At 45.2% G+C, this 21,793-nt stretch overlaps 1 protein-coding gene across 3 annotated transcripts in view; it reads right to left on the bottom strand.

Moving 5' to 3' along the window:
• Positions 1 to 10,873: 10,873 nt before the first annotated feature.
• Gas2l3 (growth arrest specific 2 like 3) overlaps positions 10,874 to 21,793 on the bottom strand; it is a 38,023-nt gene continuing 27,103 nt past the window's right edge. For all 3 annotated transcript variants that reach the window (XM_003476100.4, XM_013159534.2, XM_063255441.1), the window contains exons 6-9: positions 20,231 to 20,294; positions 19,379 to 19,517; positions 16,041 to 16,148; positions 10,874 to 14,605 (exon numbers count right to left, since the gene is read on the bottom strand). In XM_003476100.4, coding sequence (XP_003476148.2) covers positions 13,325 to 14,605; positions 16,041 to 16,148; positions 19,379 to 19,517; positions 20,231 to 20,294 — 1,592 coding nt within the window. In that variant the 3' untranslated portion in view covers positions 10,874 to 13,324. The remainder of the gene's footprint in view (positions 14,606 to 16,040; positions 16,149 to 19,378; positions 19,518 to 20,230; positions 20,295 to 21,793) is intronic.

Genomic DNA, 21,793 nt, shown 5'->3' with positions numbered 1-21,793 from the left:
TCCCCAGTCTTTGTTCTTAGGCTAATGATTTCGTTCCGCGATCTCCTGGAGGAGGGACTGCTGGCTGGTCTCAGTGTTTCTGAGGACAGAGATGCCCACACAGTGTTTGTCTCATGGCATCCACTCATGGCAAGCTTGTTCGCTGAACGGCTGATCAGGTTTATTGAGTGTCCCCTTCTTGATCATTTTTCTTTAAATCTTCGAGAGGACCTGAGAGCCATCCAGCCATCCCTCCACCATTCATGAAGCAAATGTGTATCAGCCACATGCATCTGCCACACACAGGTCCAGGTACGTGAACATGGCAGTGACCTAAACAGACAAACCCGTATCCCGTCACCAGGTCCCTGCCCTCCACACTTTGCTCCAAGCTTCAGCAAAAGAAGACTCAGTGCACCAGGCAGCATGAGCGGCCGGAGAAGGCTGTGAGGACGAGGCTCCCGAGGCCTTGGAGACGGTGCTCCTGAGAAAGCTGGGCCAAAAGAGGGGTGCGCAGGGGCGAGAGAGTTCAAATCAGAACTTCAGGCGAGACCTGCAAAGGGCACAGGAAGGGACCTCAAACGTCCTCGTTCGTGATGTGAGAAACAGGGACCCAAAACCCTGGGGCAAGGGGACAACGTGGTAAAATGTCCACTCCAGGAAATGGGTCTGCTGGGGCCCACAAGAATGTGCATGGTGTGAGAAGTCGGGAGACCAAGAGAGGTGGCCGCAAACTGCCAGAAGTGTGGGGTCCCCTGGTCACCTCTGTCTCCATCTTTCCCTATGTCTCACACACACTCACACACACACACACACACACACACACACACACACACACACACAGAGAGAGAAAGAACAGGATCCCCACGCTTGTAGACGGTTTTCTCAAACCCATACTCGAGCCCCAACCCACAGCTCACCAGGCTCCATGAGACCTCCTCTGATCCCCTCCTCCCACCTTCAGAGAGCTTGACCTCCTCAACAGGGGCCCTGCTTCACCTCGACGCACCTCAGCCTCCTGCCTGGCCTCCTGGGCACGGCATGCGAGATCCCCGCAGTGTCCTAGAAACTCACGCTCTTGAGCTCCTGCACAGGCTGCCCGGGAAAGCCTCGGCTGGACGCCCAGAGAGGCCACAGCCTGACCCTCTCATCTGTGTATCGCACTGTCTGCAGCCCAGCTTCCTGCCAGCCCGTGTGCCAGCCCCCAGCAGCACAGCCTCCTCTAGATGGTAAACGCCACGAGGGCCAGCCCAGGGCTGTGCTGTCACTGTGATGCAAAGAGGAGTACAACACAGGTGATTCCTGACTCCTGTGGAATTCATGGAAGACAGTGGATGCTCAGTAAATGTTTGGCGAGGTGTCTGAGAGAAGGCTTTGGACTAAATCCTCATGTTTATGTTCATGTTCTTTGGCTTACTGCTTGTTGAATAAAAACTGTGAAGTTAGCCATTGGGAGATACTGGTTCACAGGATACTTGGTGTCTCTCTGTGACACGCTCTCTGCTGTGTAGCTCACCATCAGGCATTTAGTTAGTGCTCCTGCTCATTGGAAATGACAGTGACATTAAGTGACAAATATCCCCAGGATGTGATTTACCAGAAAAATGGGAACTATCAAGAAGCTTGAAGCCCAATCAATTCTCAGCCCCTGAAGGACCCAGTGTCTCCATCTCCTGGCCTCATGTGATGTGCTTTCTTCCCTGCAGCACTTGCTTTTGGGGGACACAACCCATTGACACCATCCACTCCATGAGATCAAGACACTTAACCACAAATAAAGCCAAGCAGAGCCCGGGACCTTGCGATTTACAACCACAAAGCGAGTCCAACGCTTTCTGGCCATCACAGATCTCCCTTCAGCCAAAGGTCACTACCAAGGGTGCTCTCCATGAGCCTGGAAGACAAGTTGGAAAAGCCTAGCAAATCCCTGCAGCCGAAGCTCTCCAAACGCCAGCGTGGAGCCCAGCACACAGCAGGTGCTCCCAGCAGTGCGGGGAAGCGTCCATTCCTGACTTCGGTTATCAGTATCAGAGTCGGCAACCATACAAAAAGCATGGCCCATTTAAGACATTTGTCTCATTTAAGACATTTGTTTTTCATTTTAGTGTTTCCTAGTGCATGTCTGCAGTACATAATGATGTCACTCGTCGGGAGAGCTGGCACTTGTAGCTAACACGGCTGAATTCTCATCCCCTCCCTTCCTCTCTCGGTGTCTTTCCTTTTTTCAAAACATCTGTCTCTCTGTTTCCCATTTTCTATCTTTTATTTTGCTCTTTATACTTTTGGGTTTTTACTGTGTGATATTTAAGCTTTTGTGTCTGATTATTTCCCCTAACTCTATGGTCTCAGGTGCATCTACTTTCCTACAAGTGATGCCAGAATTTTCCTGATTTATGGCGAAGCCATGCTGTGCCCTGTGTAAACGCCACATCTTCTTTACCCGTGCAGCTGCTGATGGACATAGAGGCTGCTTCCCAGACTTAGCTATTACGAATTTAGCTATAAACATGGATATTCATGCATCACTGCTGTATGATGCTTTTAATTTTTATTCTTTAGAATTATTTCATTTTGTGTCTTGGAGTCCAAACATTTCCTTCCTGTTTTGACACTTGTATTGCCATGCATACATTACCAGACCTCTTTCTTTTCTTTCTACGGCTTGCCTCTTGCTTCCTGGACGGAGGTCAGAGTCTTCATCCGGGCCCTTCTGGTTTTCTGTCCCGTGGCCCCTGTTCCCCTCTGCTGTCTGGCTGGCACCACTCACTGCAGCCCAAGAGGACCCCGCTGTTTCTGTGCACACCCCAGAATTCCCACATGTGCCTTGCTCAGAAGTACCTCCTCCCGGTCAGAGTGCTTTTGTGTGCCACCTTGTAGCAGGTGGTGGCCAAAGCAGAGCTCCGTCTACAAGTTCCAGGCCAACCTCCCCCACTTACTGCTGTGTGACCTTGATGTAATGGTGGAGGCAGGAATCGAACCCAGGACCTCATTCTGGCCAGGGTCAGGGGCACACTCTACCACTGAGTCACTCCTCCAGCCCTGTTGTGCGGCCAGTCCACTTGGGCTGATCGATTGCCGCTGTAGTGGCCAGGGGCTTGTGGACCCTCCCCTCTCCCTTCCCTGCCTCTGATCTGGGCCCTGCAGGCACCAAGCTATGCCCGAGAGGGCGGGATGTTCATGCTGTAGTTCTCACAGATAACGTTTTCTTTTTAAAATTAACTGACTTTGGCTCCATTTGCCATCATCGGCAGCAGATGGGTCTTCAGGAATAAGAAAGGAGTAGGGAAGCACGTTCTTAGATCATTGTGCAGCCACACAGACTGTCACCTGGTATGGCAGAGCTGTGGAAATCTCGGAGAGGGAGGGTGACTTCCACTGTGATTGGTGGCAAGAGAGAACCAAGGCACTGTGGCCCTGGCTCAGGTTAGAACGAAGCCAAGGAGGGCTTCTGCGCAGAGGTGTCGGGCTCAAGCTGAGTGGTGGCAGGTAGCTGTGGGGATAGCATGGAAGGCCATTCGGATGGGACCTGCAGGCCTCCTGTACCACACGGCTCCAGGAAGTGCCTCCACTTAGGCTGGACCGTTGTGGCGCCCCCTGGAGTTGTGCGATGCACAGCTTTGGGTCAGGGAGAGAAGTGAAAAGTACGATTGATCAAGGAGCAGTTGTGGGACCGGGAGACGTAGCTCAGTGTTGGAGAGGTTGCCCAGCAAGCGCTGCAAGAGCCGTTAAGAAGCTGCTGTCTGCAGGATGGGGGTCAGAAAGCCATGGCCCTTGGCAGTGACAGAGGAGGTGGGTTTAAAGCACTCCCTAAAGTAGTGGAGTTTCAGGGTGCAGTGGGCAGGAGACAGGAATAGAAACAGGGAAGTCGGGGATGCATATTTGTGGAGCAGGAACTTTAGCTATTCGGTAAGAGATTTTAAGATAGTAATAAAGGCCAGGGCTTCTGACCAGTGGAATTGGGGCTCAGGGAAATCGGACTGCACAGAGAGATCTAGGAGCCATTCCCATGTAAAGAGTCCTGGAAACCAGATTAGGAGCTACTGCCAGGACAGAATTTGTTAGCAGAACCGGGAGTGGTTCTTAGGGATGCGCTGCGTGGAGGGCAGAGGAGGAAGCTGAGCAGGAAACAGGAGTGCGGGGTGAGAGAATCCAGAAAAAGTCAGAACTGTGGCAGGAAGGAGGCGGCGGCCCTTCCCCCAGGCCTGCTTTCCTCCAGGTGTCAGCTGAAGCCTTTGTGCAGGGCCCTGGATCAGTGTGGGTCCCTGAACAGCAGAGGTGAGCAGCGCAGCGGCCCGCCCGACAGCTGCCAGAGCCCTGAGCCACGGAGACTCTACTGTTTTTGCACGGCCTGGCTCAGCCAACACTTCACAGTCACACGGGGGTGAAGGGGGGGGAAGAGACCCGTGGTGAGAGACTGACGCGTCTGGGGAATTAAAGGGAAAAGCTGGAAAGAGGGACATTGAGGGATAAGAGAGGGTGACCACTGTGCACACCAGGCAGGAGGCCAGCACACTTCTCCTTGAGGAGGCCCTCGTGCCAGGAACCATCAAGCCAGTCTTGCCCAGGGGTGTGAATTCCCAAGAAAGCTAAGTCGCTTACAATCAAGGGTGAGAAGATTTCAAGTCAGGCAGAACATCTTAGCTCATGGGTGCAAAATACCACAGGCTGAATAGTTTAAAAAAGTATAATTTTTCTTCTCACAGTTCTGGTAGCCAGGAAATCCAAGATCAAAGTAGCAGCGGATTCAGAGTCTGGCGTCCTGCTGCTCTTCCCTGTGAGGAACAGAATTGCTGTGTCCCCAGGGGGAGATGGGGGGGCCTTCCCTCAGCCCTCTTACAGGGGCACTAATCCCTCGCATGAGCTGGCACCCTAATGGTCCAGTCACGTCTGCAAGGCCTTACCTCTTACTATCTCTAAAACACTGAGGATCTAATTCCAACATGAATTTTGAACAACAAGCATTTAAACCACGCGGGAGAACAGAGGATACTGTTTCCCTGTACCTTGGTTTCCTCATCCCAAGTATGGGGATGGATAGAAGGGGCCTCACTGAACTGTAAAAATTCAATGAATTGCTGTGTATGAAGTACGGAGAGCAGCCCGGCACAAACTGAATTTGACCGAGGTGATTTCTGAACTCCCTCAAATTCAGGAAGAAACTCTAAAGAATGGCGGGGAAATCTGTTAAAGGGTTATTTTCACGGTGGCCTGAGCAAGGAGGGAGTACGTAAGGAGCAGCCAATGTCTCTGAACACGGAGGCGTTAGTTTTCTGTCACTGCAACAAACAATCAAGATGAGTCAGCTTAAAGCAAGAAAAAGTTTACTTTGGCTCACGGTTCCAGAGGCTTCAGTCCATGGTAACTTGGCCCTGCTGCTGTGGAAGAAGTGGCCTGCTCACCCTGTAGAAGCCAGGAGCACAGAGAAACAGAATAAGGAGCTGCAATCCCAATGTCCCCTGCCAGGGCACACACACACACACACACACACACACACACACACACACAGTGGCCCAGCTCCCTTGCACTGGGCTCGCTTACTAAAGGTTTTAGCATTTTCCAACAGGGTTATGGGCCGGGAACCAAGCCTTTAACACATAAATCTCAGCAGCACATTTCAGATCCAAACCAAAGCAGGGTCTAGAATATTTTATCTCCTTTTCTTCAGAAAAAGGATTTGGAAATCCCATTGAGTCCCACTCATGGAGGGTTGGTGATTTCTCCAGGATCCAGGGGTAAAACACAACCTTGCTGATTTCGACACTATAAATACTCATCCTCAGTAATATGTATGCATTTGAGAATTTCTAACCACCAAAACTTCAGGTCTGGATTTGGGGCACCCCTGGGACACAAGTGCATCACACTGGTCTCAATGACCTAAAAGATCAGTGCTAGAAACTGATGGTTCCTTGATGCACGAGACCTCCTTGCACAGCCCAGGCCAAATGCATGAAATTCTGGATCTCTAAGAGTATTGCACAAGTCCGTCATGTCCAGCTTTTGAAGAAACACTGCCTGGCTGCAGCTTCTGCTAACACAAAAGACTCAAGCTATTCCTCCTGCTGATGGTGCACATGTGATCTATTTGTTCACATGCAAATTCTCTAAGGGGGACGAGTCTGTGACCAGAGAGGAGCCAAGCCGCTGGTTAACTGGTCAGCCAGTCAGGTTCTTTCTTAATTTTGAGGTAGCAAATGGTATCAGGTCATTTTGTTTGTTTGCTTGTTTTGGTTTTTATTTTATTTTTTACCCTTACTGGGGATCGAACTCACAACCGCCTGCTCACAAGGCAGGTGCTTATGCCACTGAGCTAAATCCCCAGCCTGATTTTTTAATTCAAGAAAACACACACTCTGCTTTTTTTTTTCTTTTCTCCTTAAATAAAATAAAAATAAATAAATAAATAAATAAAAAACTAGAAGGCACACGTGTGTGTTCAGAGCACAAAGGATCCAGAGGGGTTGGCACCTGGGGAGAGATGTTCACTTGTCACTAGAATGCCCAGCCCAGGTTCTGAGCAACTCTTTATCCTCCATGAGCATCACTCTCCACGGATTTCTGAGTTGTTGGCAGAGTCCTGCTGTCCATTTGGTCAAGTGTATCCAGGGAGCAGGCCTCTGCTAGAGGAAGCTGAAATGCACCTCTGTTTCTTGAAATCATAGGAGCTGAACTAATCACACCAGGTTTTCCCAAAATGTCTTTGGGGACCATCGGGCTGCAGCTCCCCAGGGAGATGCAAAGGCCCAGCAATGCTGTTCTGTGCTGTGCTTTACTGGACTCGTTTCCTCTCTCATCTCCCGGAGCAGCAGGACCAGAATCAGAGAGGTCGATCCCAGCTCACCGTTTCTCCTTTCTCCCCTGCCATGCCTGCAGAGACCAGCCTCCATCGGGCGCTGGCCTGATATTCCGTCTAACATTGCAATGCCCTCAGCAAGGCTGAGGTGCAAAGTGGTGGCAGGGATGGAGGCCTCAGCCCTGCTGTCTCAGGAAGTATTTTATAGGGCCAGAGAAACGTCTGTTTTCAGGGACGTGTTTTGTTTCTTGATTTTTAAAGCAGTGACTTCACCCAGGAAAGCGCAGGTTCCTTTCTCCTTCAAGCACCTGTGTAGGACCTGACTCTCTTCTATCTCCTGATAATTTTCCTCACTGCAAATGACTCTTGTTTTCAGGCTCAGATACAACAAAAACTTTTAACAGAATCCCGATCTGAAGCAATATGGAAGGAAAAAAAAACCTGCTCTCACAGATGTATTTCTTCCCATGAGTAAAATACACTCAGACTGCACTTTAAAAGAATACCACACTTTTGTCCTTAAACCACGGAAATAAAGATTGTAGTCTCCTTGAGAATTGTCATTAGTCTCACCATTATAGCCCTCGTGTCTCAATAGATGCAGTCTAGTACTCAAAAAAACGAGTTTGCTAAATAAGCAAATCAGTAAGCTGGTGTTTATTTGCATTGTGGCCAACTGCACTGCTTCAGAATCAGTCCCAGGTACAGATAATCCAGAGACTCCGCTGGTCTAGACCCAAAACGTTGAGCACCCAGGAAGGGACCAGCATCTCGATGGGTCACATAACCACAACAACCTCTACCACTCTGGCTTTTTGCTTCTCCAGATTGATTCTAAAGAATTAAAGCTAACAGACCAAGGGCCTGAGTTTCCTCCTGTTTCATGTGAGGATGGAATTAGACTTGCTGATCTAAGTCATACATCTAGGAGTCACTTTCCCGTCACTGACTCTCACAGTTTAAGTAACCAGGCTGTTTGGTTCATGGTTTCAAAGGGCTCAGTCCACAGTCAGCTGACTCCATGGCAGAAAAGGCTCAGCAGAAGGGCACGGGGGGGAGGGGAGAGAGCTGTTCCACCCACTGTGGTCAGCAGCAGAGAGAGCAGCAGCTGGGGACAAGGATCCACTCTCCCTGTCACACCCCAGTGACCCACGTCCTTCAACCAGGCCCCAGCACCTAAGGCCACTCAGCTCGGAACTCACCAGTGGCTGAATCCACTCATGAGTACAGCACCCCACGATCACCTTCTACAAAGCCCACCCCTGAAGAGAAGAGACTTTGGGGGCCTTTTAGGTCTAAACAGTAACAGTATGTTTTGCTCTGTGTAGCCTCTCTCACAACCTGAAAGTAAGTATTAAAATCTAAAGCATCTTTTTTTCTGTAAAGATGTTACAGTCTCTAGGAAGTGTTCATGGAGCTGCAGAGACCCACTGCTCTAAGGTTTCTTACATTACTGCCCCCTTTTCCTCTCCTCTCTGCTCCTCTCCAGAAATAACAGGTTATGTTTGCTTATTTCAAATTCAACCATGACATTTTCAAGGAAAAAAAAATCCTTGAAGCTTGGGTGAAGCCTGAAGCTGGCTTCACGCTCCTGAAGGTTTATTCCCATCAGCGCGAGGACCTTTGCTTCCCTCTTTACATTTAGGCACCGTGCCGAACGCAAGAAAGTCAGTAGGGAATAGGGAACAGAATTCTAAGGTGCAGAAAGATGCAGAAAAGAAGACGGAAACTTCAGCATTAGATGCAAGGCAACGATAGGGAAACACAAGTGGGAAAGTGTCCCGCAGGCGCCCAGCACAGGGTGGGGAGCTGCCCCTTCCCAGTGAGAGATTTTTAAACTGAGGCCTAAAGGTAACTGTGAACCGGGGCGGGGGAAGCGTGGGTAAGTCTGGCTGCATCGCGGGCTGGACTATTCCCTTACGACTCCAATCTGTTTTCCCTGAGGCCGAAATTATCTACACAATGTTGTATCACATTTTCAAGTCTGTGTGAGGGAAATTTCAATGTTATTTATTCCTTGTAGAAAAAACTTATGAAACCTGCTGGTGCTTTTTAAATATATTTTAAAAGCAGGTTCTAAGGCTACCTACATTAGCTGTTACCAACAACTATTTTCACTGTACTGTAGAAGTTATTTTAATTCTAATGTATGTGCTTTGTGCTTTTTTCTCTTTCCTTTATCCACTCAGTATCTACAGAGCACCTTTATTGTCCTGAAGATTGAATACAGTAATTCAATGTTTTCGAAACAGTGCTTTAGACAAGGGTATTCTAGAACTGTTAATCAAACTAAAAACTTACGAATGTACTAACCTCTAAATCTTCACCAGTACAATATTTAATAAAAGGTAGAAAACAGGATTGGGGTTTTTCTAAGAAATAATGAAACATCAGGTGATATTTCAGATGGTTTAAAGATGCCATATGAATCTTATTTTCTGAGTCACATTAAGAGGTCAACAACTTATAAAGTAGGCGATTACATATATATTCCAGCAGATATTTTTTATTTACTGAGTAACTGAATCTACAGGAGCTGTAGTTTCCTCATTGTGAAAATGAGTTCATTCATCCCCAACAGCGGGTTACCGCGGGCCTACCGCATGCTAGCCATCAGCAAAGGCCTTGGGAACCCAGGAAGAAGCAAAACGGCTCCAAGTCCTCTGTACCTGGTTCTTGAAGTCTAACAGACAAGCCCTTGTTCATGAACTTTGGGGAATACTGGGTGTGATGCGGTGGAAAGTGTTCTGAAACTTGCCAAGCCCCACGTAAGCCCAGGAACCCTGCACTCAGAGGTCTCACCCCTCTGCGTCCCCCGAGGTCCCCCCACAGGTCTTCGGTGGTGACTTGAAGGGACGCAGGTGCATTCAGCACCACAGTAAGCTCTAGAGGCCACTTTCTATTCACTCCATCTCATCTGTTCTTTCCTACACAGTGATTTGTGAAATAACTTAATGATTTACGGAAATTCACGATTTAATAAAATGCATCATATAAAACACTGTAAGAGTTTACTACAGTAGATAATATTTACTAACCTTGCACACCTGTCACAGGTACTGTACTGTTCTTAGTCAAATGCAGAAAATAAAACATTGCTATACTTTATTATTGCAGTCTCTCAAAATAACCACACAGTACATCACCATATGTATTGCTTTGAAGATAAGTATCTGCATGGCTTTTAATGACTTCATGGTGTTCTTGTATCAGTATTAATAGTGCTGGTTGACATCCTTGTAGTTAACTCTTTGAATATATTATTTCTTCAAGATCAAATCTTTGTATTTTTCTATAGGAATAAAATGATCATGAAATAGCTTAATTTAAAAGCTTTGTGGGGCCAGGGATTTAGCTCAGTGGCATATGCGCTCGCCTGGCAAGTGCGAGGTCCTGAATTCGATCCCCGGTACCAAAAAATAAAAAATAAAAGTAAAATAATAAAAACTTTGTGTACTGGCACTTTCAGAATTCCCAAAAAATGCTTTAATATTTTCTTGTTTTTCAAATTTTTTAAAAAGTTTACATCCACAAAAGAGTAAGGACGGTTGTGTTTTTCTATTTGGAAAGCATCACAGGAGATACACTTAATTGCCTTTATAACTGATCTGATAATGAAAAAGAAGAGCGTTTGAAGAGTGTGCTCACTGCACCGGAGCATAAATGGAAACAAGATTTCAGGGTTAGTCCTTGTGTGACTAGAGAATTTAATCATGATTTCTTTACCTCAAAGATTATTAAATCCAGGGGCTGGGGATTTAGCTCAGCGGCATAAGCACCTGCCTTGCAAGCAGGCAGTCCTGAGTTCGATCCCTGGTACCGATAAAAACAAAAAAGACCAAAAAAAAGATTATTAAATCTGGGTTTGGCTTTCTGGAACTTCAGGAAGATACAGCAATTTGAGGAACAAATACTGTTTCTGAATGGCAACACTTTCTATTCTCCCAGAAATAAATTCTACAAATGTAAAAGGGCATCTTAAGTAGCAAACACATTAAAACATCTTGAGTACGCAAGTCCCATATAAATCAGGTAATCAGACTGTATTTAGAAATACACCAAAATTAGAAATACACCAAAAAAAGCAAACTGAGACCTTGGTTTCTATTTAAACTTTAATACTTGAGAAAATGTATGTTAAAACTGGATACAAATATTACTGGCACAAGTAAAGAATGAGACACAAATGTGGATTTGAGTAGACTCAGTTTGGAGGCCAGGATGTAAGAATGCATCTAACAACCTGCTACTGAAAGCCTTTAAAAATGACAAGATTTTAAAGCAGCTCGAGATGAAGAGGCTGCAGAAGAAATGATATTCTTTTCCCCTTTAAAAATTCCTCTGCTATAGAGAATTGTAGACTCATTATAGAGAGGAAAGTTCAAAGTCACTTAATTTAGCAAGCTATTTTGAAGACACCGGCCTTAAAGATCTACTGGAAACCTGAAATTTGTAAAAATAATCAATATTCCCTTTTCCTCTGAAGTTCTATATATTAATCACATTAAAAAAATATAGAAAAAATAAGAACTCCACATTATTTCTTCTTCCAGGCACTTCAGTAATTTAATACTTGTTTTATTAAACATGAAAAAAGAATGTATAAAAACTGCACTATTAAGAAGTGAAATCCCCACTTCAACAATGCAAAATCTACTTTAAAAATTGTGATTAGAAACACTAGCACTTTAGGAAAATGTCAAAATATATTTGAAGAAATTGTCTTTCAGGTATTGTTTCTTCCTACAACACCTATATAAAGTAAGGTATAAAGGTAAGCTTCATAGAAACATTCACCCAACATGAATACAATTGGAGAAATTCCCTCTTACTAAAGAACTGATTTACAAGTTGATTTTCAGCTTTTCAAATAAGCAGTTCTTTGATTAACCCTGGCACCCGTGCTAGGAACATGTGGGACACTTTTATTTCTGCTTCCTCTGACCAAACTTAAGTGTTTACATATTGTAAAACCTACTTGAACCCACAGGCCAGCTACAGTATCATTTTTGTTTCTTTTCCTTTTAAGTTTTAAACAATACTAACATACAAATGTTACTTGATCGCAGAATAAACCTCATAATTCTTCCTCCTTAAAAGGTGCATGAAATATTTTTGATTACTCAAAAAGTGAGGCCCCTACTTTTCTCTTTAGCATTGATTTTACTTCCCAAAGACATATATTCTCTCAATGTCCAAATCAATACAGGAAGTAAACCAAATATCTGATGACTCCATGAGATGCATCCATTACACCAAAACTAGCCTATGTCTTTGATTTTTAACAGAATGTTAGAAACCAACTTAAGATGCTTACTTTGTACATTTGTGTAAGCTGTTGTTCTCCTTTAGAAAATATAGGTGAGTTTAAAACAAACACAAATCTCAATATTGAACATACAACTTGTGCTAAGTGACAACACTGTGAAGTTACTCAAAACACCCTTAGCTTCTCAAAGTACATTAATAATATTTAAATAGTCCCAGTCCTTTAAATAAATTATTTACAAGGATCCTCCTGGATGCACAGCGCCTGCCGTCACAGGACCCGGAGGTGTTTCCTGAGCATCCCTGCGGCAGACGAGCCGTCTACGGCCACGGGAAAGCAAGGCAGCATAACTTTATTACAGAAAATTAACAGAGCTGAAAGCATCTAAAACTGGTATTATACAACCCAAAGAAAAATAACCATAGAATTTTTATAGAATATCACTTTAAGATTCTATTACATCTTAATTTTAAAATTGTTAAAACATAATTTTGATCTTAAGCGCATTATTTTAATGTAAAAATTCGTATCTGCTCTCATAGAAAATTAATTTAAATATTTCATTTTGCTAAAAGCTACTGAGTTTTCCCTGCCACATTGCACAAAATCCATCTCAGCGTGTAAGGTGTCTCAATGTTCACAGGTAGTGTATCAAAATCTGATTCTTTTACTAAATTTCAGCTTATGTTTCAATAAATTGTTATCAAAAGTAACAAAATATTATCATTATTAATATAAGCCAGGTTTTAGAAGATCAGTGCCTCGTGATTTACAACACTTAGACTTAATGAAACGTGTACTGAACTAATGCCACGCCGGTCAGCAGCAGCCACTGGTGCACAGTCTTGCTGGACACCAGGAAATTGTATTAGTTGCCTTTTGTAGGCTAAGTGAAACTGTTGCTTTTTTTTTTTTTTTTTGCTAAAATGCAACTTATATTATTAAAAGCACCACTGTTACTGGGCTGGTGTGTAACCACCATACTTCACACCTATTAGAAAATAAAGCAAGCATAACTGTGATTCCAGTAGTGTTACTCGACTTTTGCACTCCCCTGGAGGGCAGACATGCACAAACCCGCTCCGGACAGAGCCACAGAGGTGCCCTCACACAGTGAGCTGCCCTCGGAGGGGCCGCACACTAACCCTGGCGCAGCCCTCCCCCGGCCCCCCGGGCCACACTCGCATCTGCTCCCCTTTGGACAAACACGAACAAAATAAACCTTTAACACGTGAAGCCACCCCGCCGCTCCTTTGCCATCTCTTAAAATGACACAAACCTATTTATTTTCTAGGTTTTTTACTCCCAGTCATAACAAAATAGTGGTCCCCAGCTTCCTTTGTCTTTGGGGTGAGTTTCTGGTCCCCCCTCTCTGCTGCCGTGGATGTGGGAGGCTTCCTGGGTGCGGCGGGGGCCCTGCCACCCCGTGGAGCCCCTTTGGCTGAGTGCGGGCCCCTGGTGGCCATCTGTGCCGACTTAGTCTGTGCGGTCTGTGTCCTGGCGGAAGTCTGAGGAACGCTCACGATGGACAGAGGGGTGCGGCCGGCAGGCTTCGAGGAGCCGGGCGCTGTCTTCAGGGACGTGCTTTTATTGGGAGGCGGCTTTTTGGCAACTGGAGCTGTGCTCTTATCCTCTGGGTCCTGGGCAGCTCTGGCAGGAAAAACGGAGGCTACGGAAAGCGGCTGCTTTAAACCCAAGGCCGACTTAGGTTTCTGTGGGGTCGCCCCGGCCCGCGGGGCTCCTGGACCTGCAGCTGTGCTCTGGGAGCTGGGCTTTGTCCTTTTCGCAGGGGACTGGAGAGGAGTTTTGGGCACCGCGCACAGCTTTGCTTTAGGCACCTTTGGGCACTTCGATGACAAACCTACAGGGGCATCACGCCTGCAAGACACAGGGCTGTGTTTCAAGTGCTTGGGTTCTGCTGCTCTAGGACATTTACCTGGCGAAGGTGCAGAGGCGGGCAGATCCCCTGCGCGCTGGGTCAGAAGAGCCTGGGCCTTAGGCGTCCTGGAGGCGACCCTGCATCTCCTCACTGGCCCGGGAGCGCCGGGGCTGGTCCTTGATAAGGTGAGTGGGCAAGCGCTTCTGCCTACTGGACTTGAAGGAGCGGGGGAGGACGACACCTGATCAGAAGCAGCAAGTGGTTTTCTCCTTGCACCCTTGCAAGACTTGAGTGTGGGCTGAGAGGGTGCGGCTGGAGGAGCTGGACACTTGGGTCGGCCCAAGGTGGCACCCGCGTGCCCTCTGAGTGCAGCTGCCGGCCCCAGTGCACCCAGCACACGCCCGGGCTTCTCCTTCCCCTTGGGGATACTGGCTGGCACCCCAGGCTTTAAACTCTGTTTCTGAAACTCATCCACCGCTGACAGAGGATTCATGTCAGGAGGCTGAGGCGTTCTGGCCGGGGAGTCTGGGATGCTTTCGTTAGAAACTCCTTTTTGAAATGCTAGAATTTTTTGTTCCAGTGTAGCAAACTGTAATATTCGACAGGGATCATACTTCAGCAAAAAGCCTTGAAGAGTATCCCAGCCTCCACCGACGCGGACCATGACGTGCTTCCCGTGCAGCATCTGTCCCCAAAGAAAGGAAAGGACACATCAGAAGAGCAAGGAGAACAGCAGTTAGCAGTCACAGAGTCACAACGTGTGATGTCCGCGATCTGGGAAATGAGAATCTGCCAACACCTTTGTTAGAAATGACAGTCTGTTTCTTATAGTCCTATACTTAAGGGGTATTTCATTTTGTGATGAGCTACAGAAATCCTTCAATTTGTAATGAAAATGTTTACATCCAAAAAATCCACTTTAGTAATACACAAAATTGCAAGAGTTACATCGTTCAGTGTTGACCACGGAAGGAAGGAAAAGAGGTAGAGAAAAGGAAGGGGAACCTCTTAACCAAGAAAACAGTGATCAGAGAAGGAAATGTAAGCAACTACACTAAGTTACATTTTGCAACTTAATGAGTTTTCACATGTACTGTAACAATTTAATGTTTAAAACCCGTTGATAGAACTTATGATAGTCCTTCCTCGGCTCAGAGCTTCAGGCCTCTGGACCTGGCCTCAATGCACAGGGCAGCTCCCAGCCCAGACGGCACAGCCAGCTGACCTCGGCCGTCCTCCAGCCTGGCTGCAAACTGGAGGCTCAGTGTCACCCGGGCACCATCACCACGTCACAGCCACACTGCCTTAAGGAGGAACCTCAGGAAAAGAGAACTGGGCCGCGGGCGCTTCCTGTGAGCTGGACGGGGCAGCATCGTCACGGTGAATCAGGAATTAAAGGAAAATGTGACCAAATTAAGAATAACTAGCTCGCTATGAGAAGTGGGAACAACGCTGAGCAGTGACACGTCAGCCTCCTCGTGAGCAGGGCACCCGGTGACCGGCAGCAGGGGCAGCAGGGCACCCGGTGACCGGCAGCAGGGGCAGCGGCGGTGAGCGTGGGCGCAGCCCCAGCGCACTCAGTCCTGGGGGCGGGCCTCGCTAGAGGCCCCATGGGGCATCTTCCAGGTGGCAGTGGTTCTGTTTTGTTCTCTTACTATCTGTACTTATTAGGCATTCATTTCATTTTTCTTCTTACGGTAATACGGAAAACTTATTCCTTTCATTTTAGCAGTGAAATATCCTGGGGCCAGGGGTCTAGCTCAGCGGGCACAAGCGCCTGCCTGGCAAGCACCAGCTTGCAAGTTCCCTCCTGGTACCAAAACCAAAACGAAGCACCCTAAGCAGTAACTATGACGTCTCCTGACACAGACACAGACGCCCCAGGGACCTGTGAGAGGAGCCCCAGCTGTTTTCGGGCTCACTGTTACAAATACTCACTGAGCTCACCGTATACGCATGAAACCAAGTTCTTCGTACTTCTGTTGGGACATTTTCGGTAACAGTAGCATCCTCTGCTCCCACGTTTAGACAAAAGCGGGCCAGAAGTGGGAAGCAGGCACAGCAGTCCCCACAGCGCCTCACAGACAGGGCTGAGTGCCCAGCTGGGCACAGTGACTCACCCGTATAAAGAGTATTTTATCCCCCAGTCGGTAGCGGCCTTCAGATAAGTACTCAATAGAAAATCGATGAGAACAGCTGCACGGAGGGTCTTCAGCAATGTGTTTAACCTAAGATTAAAAATCAACAGCGAAATTTGGTGCTTCCTATAAAAACACTTTAAAGTTAAAATGTGAAGTTGTTTGATAATGACAAAAATAAAGCTCAAAGATAAAAATGCAAAGGTAATTCACTGCTTTGTGTTTCTTCTCCTTCACTCGTTGAATATCGAAATGAACCACTGAGAATCTCGCCGAAACCCCCCCAGCAGGGAAGGCATCTGCTCCCCGCGCTCCACCCCCACAACCTGGGCACGCAGTTCGCGCATGCGCACGACGGCAGTGCGGCCTAGACAGGCGTCAGCTGAGCTGTAGGACACGCACGCGATCTCTGCACACCCACCCGAAGTCCTGAATTCGTAACAGTTCTGTCAAGTCAGAGACTGGCCAGCCAGATCAAGACTAGGAAATTTCCTTTAATTTTGTGGGGAAGACATCTAGATGTGTTCAAAGTTATTGTTAAGCAGATAGGCATTCATACGCATTCACCCCTGAGCCGTAAAATTCTTCAAAATTTCAACTTGAAGAAGCGTTTGCTAAAGTATTTGTTCTGTTCCAACAGCCTGCTAAAGTTACAGAAGAAACCCTACTTCTGTATCTCAGCAATAAATTTTTAAAAACAAAAATTCACAGTAGATTATCATAAATAAAGGAATCTGACAATTCTGTATTTTTAAAAGTAGAAATCATAATAAAGTGACATGTTTTCTGAAATATGTTTATCTGGAAAAATTCACATATTAGCCATGATAGAAACTATTTGACTTTTCCATAAAATTGTATTTCTGAAAAAGCAAGATCATGTGTATTTTTCTCAACTGCTGTCATACAGACTAAATCTAAAAATTAATTAAAGTTAGGCAGGTGGAAAAAAAGTCTCTTCAAAAATGCTCAATTTAGTTGAGCACAAAGAGAAATTTATTCCATTGTCTTATTATCTATCCACAATAAACGGACAATTGTGGATGTTGGACAAGGATCAATAATTTACTTCCCTATATTGTTGATTTAACAAGATAATGTACTTACAAACAAGTAGAACTGATTTTGTAAAGATCTTCTTGTTCACAGTCTGCATATCTGTGCACACTCATATGCACATTCAAACACAAACACACACACCATACACTTCAAACGGTTTAAAAATAAAGTTAGATCGGGTAGCATCTACAGCTGCTGGAATGATGTTTATACCTACGCTAACTAAAACAACCTGAAGGAAGACTTTCCTCTGGAGTCGTCACTACTTTCTGTCCGTAAAACTTCATCAGTGAACAGAACTTCAGGTGTGCACGTCTTAACAGAACCCTACGACGGATGGGACAGTAACTTTTCTGAAAACTGAACCTGACCCCAAGGTGTCTGTGGATCATGTATTTATTTACAGGTGGACACTGAATGTGATCACACAGCACATACACGTTTAAAGTACTCATTTTTAGTTTTCACAACAAGAATGCAAATCTGAGAAGTCACTAGTTTCCTTATTTAAAATATCAGGAGCCAGAGATGTCGTTCCGTGGCATGGTGCCAGCTGGCAAAGGCAAGGCCCTGAGTCCAAGTCCCAGTACCAAAAGTAAGTAAAATAAAATAAAATATCCAAATGACCACTTATAAGAACAGTACAGCCAACACTAGCTCACAACCTAAAAGGCAGTGACTCTGAAGTAGGCGCTCCGGTCAGGAAACGCTCTCTGCTGCTTTCACGGCACGTTAACAGTGTACTTAGCGGGCTAAGGAAAGCCCCTTGTTTACAAGGTGCTGCATTCCTGCCCGGCCTCTTCACTCTCCCTGTCTGTGAACGTTTTGTCCACATGCTCATATTTTCCACAAAGCAAGCATTTTTCCTATTGAGCACAGTGGCCGTGACGATCACTGGAAGTGATTATTCTGTTAGACACTAAATCTGAATTTTCCAACCCCTGTGCTATTTGGGCTTTCTATGTAGCTCATGATTTTTCACTCATAAAAATAATAAGGGCAATAAACACTTCAGTTATGTGTCTTTTTCACATTTTCAACTACAGAAAAGGGAAGAGAAATATTTGAGTGGTTCTTGGCGTCTCTTTTTCAGTTTACCTTCCCCAAGTACAGTGTCGCCAAAATTTACACTCTACTTTTCTGATTTTTAGTGGCTGACGAGGCAATGGGTTTTCATGGTTTCCTAGTCCATCGGTGAGTTTTAACACTGCATTTTCTTCTGTGTGAACACAGTCCTTGTCCATTTGCCTACCAAAAAATGTTTTTAGCATCAAATTTGGTATCATCTGTATATAATAGGGAAATATTGTATTCTTCCGTTTAATAAAAATATTTTCCAGGTATTTCTTTTTATTTATCATTTTAGTTGCGAGTGGCAGTGTACCCCTGTAATCTCAGCACTCAGGAGGCTGAGGCAGGAGGCTTGCTATGAGTTTGAGGCCAGCCTTGACTACAAAGTGAGTTCAAGGACAGCCTGAACTGCATAGTGAAACCCGTCTCAAAGAGACATCCCCCCCAAAAAAAGGAGAAGAAAAAAGAAAAAAAAGGGTCAGGGATTTAGCTCAGCAGCTCAAGCGCCTGCCTGCTAAGCACAAAGTTGTGAGTTTTATCTCTGGTACCAAAAAAAAAAAAAACAAAAAAAAACACACATTAAAGTTCAATAAAATTTTAAACAAATTTTATTTTCCTATTAGTTACTTCTGCTTCCACTATTGTATTTACAAGCATCAAGGGTATTAATAAAATAATGTAGGTAAATGTATTTTGGTCTAATAAAGGGCTGATCAGGCTGACACAGTCTTGATTTGTTTTGCAAAGTATCTGAATGCTTTATTATAGACTTTCATTACATTCAACAAAGCAAAGCAACCCTTTCTAAATGTTTACTGGCAGTGATTTCTCGGGGATCTGCAGCGTCCTGGGGCCCAGGGAGCCCTCATGATGGGCGCCAGCCTGTCTGCCCCACACTGGTCACTTACACAACCATCCGCTCACACACAGCAGTGACAGGACACTTCTGATGTACGTTCTCCTGAGTGCTACATTCTGAATACATAACGTTTTCTTTCCTTATTTCCCTCTTTTTGTACTGGAAATCAAACTCAGGACCTCGCACTTGCCAGGCAGGCACCGTGCCACTGAGTTACGTCCCGGCCAGGTTCTCTTTTAAACACAGCTGCACGCAGAGCCACGCAGAAGTGCGTGTGTCTACGACAGCCTGCTCAGGTGGGTGCATCAGAAGGAAGCGTGCGGGTACTCACGGCCTCGTGCAGTTCCTCGTGCTGACAGCACGACTTCGGGATGCTGATGGACTCTTCGGGCCCAGAAGTGTTAAGCAAAGTCTCTTCGAACTCGATTTCTTTCTCAAGTTTCACTAACACTGGTGGCTCAACCCCATACCTGGAAACCAATCAGGAAACGTGACTACCAGGGTACCAAGACAGATAAAATCTTTTTTTTTTTTTTTTTTTTTAATCGGTACCGGGGATCGAACTCACGACTGCCTGCTTGCAAGGCAGGCGCTTATGCCGCTGAGCTAAATCCCCAGCCCTAATAAAATCTTTTTTTAAAGCAAAGTCTCTATGATCTCCTCCACTGATTTCACTGGGACGCTGGGAAGCTTTCCAGCGCCTCCTGGATCAGCCTGGAATCCAGATCCCAGCCTGCACAGCACAGCCCATATTTAGGGTGCCAGCTGCTCCCCACAAATCCTTCCGGGATCCCGAAAGGCAGCGTTGAAGTCAGCAGATGAGTAGGTGGGCGGAACCCAGCAGGAGAGACACAGGCCTCCGCTTCCGTGTCACACCGAGCTCAGCAGACTTCCTGCCACGAGCTGCTTTACTTTAAAACTATCCGCTTTCACTCTGATCTCAAGTATCCAACTTATAATTTAATATTAAATGAAGGAAAATTATATGGAGAAAACCCGCACCTGCACAGGCTCCTGCTAGTAGGACAAAGAGAACAGAGACAAAAAAGGAAGGCAAAATAAGAAATGAAGTTACCTTATTTAGTTTCTTTTATTGTTTTTTAACAAGGTAGTATTCTAAACTAAAATTAGGTAGTTTAAAACAGTCTGTGACTGAAATTCTGAAACACTGCAAAGTACATACCTTGACACGATTCGGCCAATTTCAAGAAGACAAAGATACACTTGCCTCGGATCTTTGTGTAGAACTGTGGAAAACAGGACCAGTTGTTTTAGAGCAAAATTAAACCGGGAGATATTTTTGGCATGTTAGAGAGTAACAGAATACAATGAAGACAGCAGGCTTGCTTGTTTGGAGAAGAGTTAGAAAAGACTTTATACTTCCTTTGTGTATTGCTATCGTCTATAAACTGTTTTAAAAAGAACTAGCTAACAAGAGGACGAGGACCTACCTTATTTTCTATGTTAGGATTAAAAATTAAAAGTGTAGTAGCATTATTTGTGTTTTAGATGTCTAGATAGATAATATTAAAAGAAATGTATCACCTCAACTTGTTTTTCTTTCTTTCTTTCTTTAAACAGGGCTCGTGTAGTTCAAGCTGGCCTTGTAGTCACTCATAGCCCAGCCTAGCCTTGAATTCATAGTGATCCTCCTGCCTCAGCCTCCCAAATTCTGGGATTATAGATGTTTGCCACATCCAGCTATCGCCTCAATTTTATTCCAAACTATCTTTGACTATGTGCTAATTTGTCTAACGTTATAAAAATAAAAGAGGGGAGAGCACTTTCTGATTCTGCAGTACCAGCATTACCCTGAAACCAAGTCAAGATATCACAACAAAACTAAGAAGCAATGTTCCTTTTGAGAAAAGATACAAAAATCCTCAGCAACATAGGGATGAACAAAATTCAGAAACATGTAAGAAGGATTAAACACCATGATGAGGTGGGATTTATGCCAGAAATTCAAGGTTAGTTCAACGTATGAAATTAACCAATGTAATACACCATTAATAGAATAAAGGAGAAAACGCATACAAAAGAATGACAAAATCCAATATCCTTTCATGAATTTAGAAAGCAAGCTCCACAAACCAGAAATAGGAGAAAATTTTCTCAATCACATAAAAGGCAGCCATGAAAATCCGTACTTAGTGTCATTCTTATGGTAAAATCTGAAAACCTTTCCCCCGAGATGAGGGAAGGACAGGCTGTCGGCTCGGCTCGTCCCTCTCCTGGTTATCACCGTGCCGGGGGACCAGGCAGGGAACACCAGGCGCCCAAACCGGAAAGGAAGAGGGAGACCACTTGTAGTGGCAGACGACGGAATGCTGTGTGTAGAAAACCTTTAGGAATCTCCTGAGAAAGTATTAGCACTAATAAACAAGGACAGTGAAGCTGCAGGCTACACGGCAATACCCAAAAGTTAGCTGTCCACACTAGAAATGAATATAAACAAAATTAAGAAAATATCCCACTTGAAACCGCTTCAAAAATAAAGTACTTAGAAATAAATTTAAACAAAAAATATGATATTTTTATGACAAAACTACTGAAACATTATTGAAACAAATTAAAGAAGACATGAATAGAAGAACAACTCCTGTTCATGCATCAGCAGACAAGGTCATTAAGACGAAAACATTCCCCAAACAGACCTAGAGATTCCTTCCATGCAATCCCTAACAACTTGAGCAGTCCCTTTGTCCAGACATGGACAAGCTAGTGATAAAATTAAAATAGAGTT

The sequence above is a fragment of the Cavia porcellus genome, unplaced genomic scaffold, assembly GCF_034190915.1.
Source record: "Cavia porcellus strain 051 isolate PalLab524CR breed Dunkin Hartley unplaced genomic scaffold, mCavPor4.1 scaffold_8, whole genome shotgun sequence".
NCBI classification, from domain to species: domain Eukaryota; kingdom Metazoa; phylum Chordata; class Mammalia; order Rodentia; family Caviidae; genus Cavia; species Cavia porcellus.
The sequence above is the reverse complement of the archived record's forward strand: the minus strand, read 5'-3'. Positions and strand labels throughout refer to the sequence as shown.